Source organism: Argopecten irradians, chromosome 1, assembly GCF_041381155.1.
Source record: "Argopecten irradians isolate NY chromosome 1, Ai_NY, whole genome shotgun sequence".
NCBI lineage: Eukaryota > Metazoa > Mollusca > Bivalvia > Pectinida > Pectinidae > Argopecten > Argopecten irradians.
In genome coordinates this window covers 6,595,627-6,603,559 of record NC_091134.1, presented here as the reverse complement: position 1 = coordinate 6,603,559, position 7,933 = coordinate 6,595,627, and the positions used below count along the sequence as shown (strand labels likewise).

The following is a 7,933-nucleotide window of genomic DNA, read 5'->3' as shown; positions in this document are numbered from 1 at the left end:
CCCACCTGCGATGTTTTGGGATAGGCATGCATTATTTCTTTATTTTCTACAAACGTACTTACGTCAGTCATTTCGTTATTATCTGACAAATGTAGTGTATTCGGAAATCCTGATATATGTATGTTTTGTATATTTTTAAAATGCTTTAAGGTTTTTTTTATAAATCAATAAGATATCGGCTGGGTTAACGATCTTATCTGTGAAACAAAAGGTTTGAATTCAATTTAAACATTGTGCAAATCTGTCCTAATAATACAACGTGACGAAATACTCAGTATATTTCCCGGCCTATGGTCTGTTATCTTTATAAAGTGTATCAAATGGCTTGTGTTTTTTTCAGTTTACTTCACCTTTTGGTGTTTATGGACACAAACTTACAATACAAAATGGTATATCTACATTCCTTATGACGTTTTACCAATACAAATAATCAAGGTGGTGTCATTGTACTAAAGTGGTGTCATTGGACTAATGAAGCTGACAATTCATTCGACATTTGTTTTTAAAATACAATATAATTATGTTCTTTTGTTTGTTTTATCATTGACTGATCACCTCAGGAATCATCGGTGTCCGATTCCAGATCAGCCAATCAGATGGAAGAGAAGAACGTATCCGCGTGTAAACGAACAAGGTTAAGGTCGTTTCAAACGTTTAAAGTACACATACAGCCTGTCCACATTACTCACTTCGTCAGTGTTCGATAAGAGAACAACGTACAGAAGACTTTTGCATCTTAGATATGATTTTTCTTGCTTGCCACAAGTAGTTGTGCTTAGCCCTTCTTCGGTGATATACCAAAACTAAATCAAGTGAATATAGGTAATTGAAACAGAAGAACAAGGATCCACAAATCAGGCAATACAATTATTCGCCATGAATTATTTGGAAATTGGACTTCCTCACGTCAACCTCGCTCCAAAACTCACTGTTAGTCCTCGCCCTCTGCTACCAGTTTCCGGTTTGAGTAGAAAATATCTCGGCATTGAAGGCGTAAGCAAGAAGGAGGTGGATTCACTTGTGAACAGACTTTCAAAGCCGAAAACTCCTAGACCCAGCGTACGAGAAAATACCAATGCTGAGGATAAAATCGCGTCTTCAAAGTCACCTAGACGGCAAATTTCACAACAAGAGAACACCCAACCAGACGACAATAATCAGATTCCAAAACGCACGCGATTTACCGGAAATAAAAAGATGTCAGTCCGTGATATCGGCAATATGGTAGACAGACTCACCAGATCCAAATCTACTAAAGAGAAGACAGACATTAAACGGACGGTTCGTTCATATAGTCGTTATAATCGTGGACTAATGGGGAGTTATGCATGGCAAGGACATGATCATCATTTACACAAACCTGCCGTGACAACACCCAGCTTCAACATCGTCATGGTCAAGTAAACATAAACTGGGTTGTTAATCCATGAAAGACGTTTCAGGTGTAGACGTATAATGTTTCTCTACTACTAATCTGATGCCTTAAAACAAAATATTTTTCGTAATTATCAAAGAATTTAAAAACACGCTTACGGTGACCAAGAGCAACCATGTGGCTAGAAGAGAATCATTTCCATGGTACATTAATGAAATAGTAATGCTGTTCTGTGAAACAAACCAAAAAACTTCATTCAAATATTCAAAAGTGTGAGAGAAATTAATGCATATGACAAAATTGTGTGTAAAACATATAATTCATGAACCGAATGTATGAACATGCGGAATTATTGAGACAGCTCTATGACGTTATTTCGTTGATTCGTGTTGATGATAAGCGATCAATAAGATAGGCGAAAATATTGCAACAGCACTTACACTGAAAGTTACATTTATTATTTCCACGCCTTAGAGCAAATGGGAACATTAACAGGATGTTTAAAAAATGTACTTTACAGACCAAACAGCACGTAAGTGTAGTGTAATCGTCTAATATTTTACGAGTATGTTATATATTACAGCCAATTATATTAAACTCTTATTCGGACTGACACATCCGTTAATGTTAGATCATAGTATAGTTATTTTAATGTTTGATTGATTTTAATGTGCGAAAAATTAGAATTCATAGTTACTATGGTTGCTGTATAAAATTGAAAGATTACATGTCATTATCTGTGTAAAATGTATAAAGAAATAAGGCTATAAGCTGTGTAATTCTTGATGTGATAATTTGAACGTTAAATCTATAATTTTATCTATATATTCATTTACTCTGTGTGTATATACATTTATATATTCATTAATTCTGTGTATATACACATTTATTTATTTCATTAATTTATTTTATCATCATCTTTATAGTTTAAGGTGCTATTCATGTTACTTATTTGTTTCTACGACAAATATCATTGGAGCAGTGTAATAAATCTGTCTTTAAATCAAATCATTTGTATTGGTTTCATTGTACATAATAACATATTTCTATATTATTGCAATTATACAAACTGAAAAAATGGGGTGAACTCATGATGGTTTGTTTACACGAATTTCGATCAGATGAATAATTCAGCGCGTCAACTTATCGTTTAATCCTTAATCAATTAGTGATAAAATGTGACCTCATTGGGCGAGATAAGCAGGTACTTATTGTGATACGAAATCAAACTTTATCTTTTTCTGTCCTTATCCGATTTCCATTTTAGCTAGTGACCTATTCCATGCAGCAAATGTCGCCATAAAGTAAAAATGACCTAATAGTCAAACTTCTCGTTATACATTTTAAAAGCCATACGAAAATCATTTCTATTGCAACAACATCATGATGCTTTAATCGATCAGTTTTAATATATTTCCCCCCTAGAAGTTTATGGTTAATACGGTTTTGTTATGTCGGTTAATTAATTATCATTCAACCTATTTACCAAAATACACGTAGAATATCGAGATAGATAGAGAGATAGAGAGAAAATATACTTGATAAAGACGTTTTCCAGCTTACAATTTTCTCCAACACCATGCTTATTATATTACCTTTTATGCATTATACGAAACTGACATTCAGCATCCATTTCAAAGGATAAACGAGTCAAACAAATACTACTTTTAGACTTATTACCCATCGCAATTTTTATGGTGTACATACAGAAAAAAATATTTAAGAGAGTTTCGAAAAATAGTTTGAAATGTATTGTGAGCTTATGTCATGCTGGATGGCAATCTAAGGAACCGGAACCAACAATATTTAATTTAGCTCCAAAAATTGTAGCCCAGCAGTTGAAATTTGAGTTTTATTAAATCATTCAAAATCATTTTAGTTTTCTCATCAGAATTTATTTGATAAACAATCCTAATTCCAGATATTCATATTTTTTATTGTTATTTTTGTATTTATCACAAAAGACAAAATAGAGTGATTACGGAAGCATAAATTCGTTATCTTATGTTTCATCTGGCATGGCTTGCAGATGTCAGAATACAAACACAGGCGAAATGATATGTTATTATGTTTGCATGGAAAATATGAAATAATTTATTCACAACTTCAAACGAATAATGTGTTAAAATACAACGAGTTGTCTCCCATACTATGCAACTACATCCATAACCTGTATTTGAACAGTACGTGTTTGATTCAAATACAGAGTTATCCTCTTTGTTTATAGTACTGTTACAGTATTTCATTTTTTGCATTTCCAGACTTACTATTTTGATGACATTTTTTTTCGTTGTATTTGAAATTGGAATAGGGTTTCGTTAGTATTGTTGTTATAGTTAATATCGAAGTAGAACATACTCAATGATCATTAATTACGCAATATGGTATGTTTGTTTTAGCTACAATGTGACGCACAAAAACAACAAACAAACAAACAACAAAATGAATATTTCGACTTTGAATTCAATCTTAGTAAAATATTTTAAAATCCCCGATTCTGTCTGTGGTCTTTGTAAGGACATGTCGTGGTATTTACTATAAGCACGAGTTTAGGAACATCTGATGCCTTACCTGGCTATTATAGAAGGATGTCCTAATTAAATCATAGAGTAATTAATTAAAGGATACGATCGTATTCTATCCGGAGACAAAAAGGTGTTGATATTTAGCCAAGAATGTCGATGTATAAACACACCTACTGGCACTAATGTCACGTGAACTATAATTGGCAATAAGCTACTTTGTTTATATACATTAAAATATATTTTAAGTGATGAAAGGGGATGTTGTTATCAACCATGCATCAAAATTGATTAAAAATGAAAGATAGAATCTAACCACGAATCTTCAGTTAAGAGAATGAAAGCTAACAATGCATGTTGTATAAAATTTGTAATACTGGAACGTCTATATGTACATTCCTAATTTGATAGACTGTCAGCTTACAATACAATAAATTGAGTGTACCCCTTGTTGGACAGAAGCTTTAATCATACCGATGTAATTGTATAGAGGGGTTGTTAAGTAGGACTTGTGTAGATCGTCGTCTGCCATCTACAGCCATGTTTTGTATAATAGGGTCACATCATTATGGAGAAGTCACTTTTATGTGTAAGATTACACCACTGGGTAATACAATGATACATGTTAGCACAGTGGCTAACTAAGACCATACAATCATATTTTATAGTTACATCTAGATTGTCTTTTAAAGTTATATGTGCCGTAACTGAGTGAAAATTGTGACAGGCTATTTTTTCTTCAGTAATTTATTGAACACCATCATGTGAAATGACAAGACTGTTAAAATCATTAAAGATGCTCCACGGCCGACAGGGTTTAAATGATATTCATCATTTGAACAATAATTAGTGTTTAATCGTGTGTACAAAAGTCTAATTAACACAAAAATAATATAAAATAATTCGTTTTGCCTTTTGGTCATGAGCAATCAGTACTTCATTCCATATAGGATATAGTGCCACGGAATTTTTTCGGGATGCAATCAATAGCGGTAATGGTGTAAAGTATGTAACTTTTGTAACTGCATAAAAATACTAAATCGTCTGCTGCTGTTTTTGATAGTGAAAAAATACCAATTGTCAGCGGTGGAGCATAAACATTATTTACAACACAGAATTAATGCAGTACTGCCAAAAATCCAGCTTTTATTTGTACTTGTAAAATTTAAACCTATGCATTGAAGGAATTGTAATTTTCAAGATGTTGGTTATTTTTGGTGGTGAATAACATATTAAAAGCTCATCTTGATTTGTGGGTATGAAAATTAAAGCACATATAACTTTTTACGGCTTAATCAAGCTAAATAACTGAAAGCACGCGAAATAAAAACAGTATCTACATTATGTTTGGATGCTTGAAGACATGGTACACTTAATTAACTTAAACGATGAGATCGCCAAAGTTACGTTAAAAAGAGCAATATCAGTTATATACTCAATCAAGTGGCACATCCTTAATTTTATATACATTGCAAAATTTTGAATACAATTGTTATCCTTATTATCTATACATTATTAACAAAAACTGCTCTAATCGATATTTTATTTTATGGGCCTAACTTGCAGCCGGTTCGTACATAATCTAAAGTTACACGATATGACAATCTTACAACACTTAGTATAAGGATACTTCACTAATATACAATATAATGCTAAATGATAAAGGAGATCTTGTTCGTCTTCACCCGGTAAAATAGTCTATCCTTTAAAATCTACTGTTGAACATTATCTAATTTCGTTCCGTAAAATATCGAGATCCGGAATATCATTTCTATAATTCGCTATTCCTAAATTTATATGAAACCAAGCCTCTCTTTGAATAAAGATGTGGACGGCATGGCAGCTAAGAAAACTACTGTCTGCTTTTATTTGTTTGATATGACAACTCCACATCAACATCTACAACAGAGGATTTCTGAACAAACCAGTTGGGATCCATGCAGCAGATAACTTTTATAATTGAGATTGGGATGACTTAATCTTGTGGATGAATTCTAAAGTTACTACCAGTTCAAATGGGTTTTTTTAAATTGTCTTTATATTTGTACCAGCGTTGAAAAACAATTAGGCACTCTTGTGCATGTGCTTGATCAGATCAATAACACGACAGCTGTATCCGAATCCATTGTCACACCTGGAAAACAAAACAAAATTATTTAATTACAGCTGAACAATCGCATTATGTTACTATTAACCTTATGACGGTTAGATTCTTGCGTAGTAATACCTTCATCAGAATTCAAGAGATCATGAATAGTCTGGGTCCACGCCTGTGTGAATTTACAGAAGAATATTATTATATTGTATAAGTATTGTATTTATCTTCGAATATCCGGTTTATCGATCGAACTATTTGATTAACTCCGATCTTTTACTTTTTATCTATTGTCTTATGTATTCTATTGTACTCATAACAGGTCGAAGATGCTGCTCCTTTGATCTCCACAGAAGTCCTGTGACACCATTTGATTCTCGGTGTAACCAAGGACACCTGTCAGTTCACCCTCTGAAGCCTCTTTGATAGTATTTTTTATTTCATCGTAGGAAGCCTAGAAAATCAAAATGTTTTATTTAATTCTACTTTCACGCTATCAAACTCCAGTATCGCTCATTTTGATGTTGCAATAAATATGACATTAGGCCCACTCGTTATCGCCCGAGGAAATTGGGGCGGTGTTCAGAGACAACACTGTAATATACTTAAAATAATGTACTTTGGCCATTCGTTGAAAGGAACATCAGTTTTACTGTAAATATAAATATATTATAACAAGTATTTTAAGTATTGCTATCCTAATACATGTTCTCAGCCGATTTTTGAACAGTGAAAATCAATACATAAATGAAGACAGACGTGATGACTATGATTTTCGATAAAAAACAATAGTGACTTTGATCTTAATCGAACCGACTATCACTTCGTCATTGAAACATCCTTTTTTGGGGATGTGGATGTGGCGCAGTGGTAGAAGGCGCAGCTATGTTTGGCTAGGCGATTGGGTGCCGTAGATCGTGAGTTCGAGGCCCGGATAGTGGACGAGTCAATAAATTGTCATGCTTTGTTAAATTGTGTTTCTTTGATATTTCATACAAGTTATTATACAACTCAGCCACTACGTGCATACAAGTCATTATACAATTCAGTCACTACATACAAATGTACATACAGGTCATAATACAATTCAGCCAATACATACATACAAGTTATAATACAACTCTGCAACTACATAGATACAAGTTATAATACAACTCTGCAACTACATAGATACAAGTTATTATATAACTCTGCAACTACAAACATACAAGTCATTATACAACTCAGAAACTACATACATACAAGTCATTATACAACTCAGCCACGACATACCTACAATTTATTATATAAATGTATTTATAAGAGTCTATAACCATGTAATTTGAGTTAATTATATTATCGTCACATTTTTGAACCCTTCAAAAATGAATGTATACATAGATACCATTAGCATGGTCCCACAATTTGCTTGCATTGTCTAGCAATATTGATTATTACAAGCACTCTTTTATGTTTTTTTTCTCCACAAAAAATAACTTTATTCACCTCTTTTTTACTTTACGATACAATTCTTTGTCTACTGCAATAGGAAACTCAATCAACATTCGTTTTTGGTCGGTTGTTTAACCTAAAACAATTTTTTCCCATCGTGATCCACAAAAGCATGAAATTTTCGTAAAATACAAAAATACTACACATATAAAGTAGAGGGAGGTAACCCCTCTATAAAACAAAGAACACTCATATACATGTACATCTTACATACATCACAGGGAATAACCAGAAGGGTAACTACAGTTACATACCCTATTTCATTGTGCCTGCGGTACGTCAGTAAATGACACTGCCTGTTTATAGAATGGACGACTGTTATTCCCGTCATTAACGTTGTAGATTGTTACATGAAACAATATTAGCAAGATGTAAAACAAAAGTCATGTGTACAAATGTTAACTAACTTAAATTACGTATTACAGTTAATGGACCTCTCTTTACTTACAT

General features: G+C 32.9%; 1 protein-coding gene across 1 annotated transcript; it reads left to right on the top strand.

Moving 5' to 3' along the window:
• Window positions 1-671: 671 nt before the first annotated feature.
• LOC138316294 (uncharacterized) lies at window positions 672-4,423 on the top strand. The gene has a single exon (XM_069257934.1). It carries the CDS (start codon window positions 877-879, stop codon window positions 1,402-1,404), a length of 528 nt encoding a protein of 175 aa, XP_069114035.1. The 5' UTR covers window positions 672-876; the 3' UTR covers window positions 1,405-4,423.
• The last annotated feature ends 3,510 nt before the right edge of the window (window positions 4,424-7,933 follow it).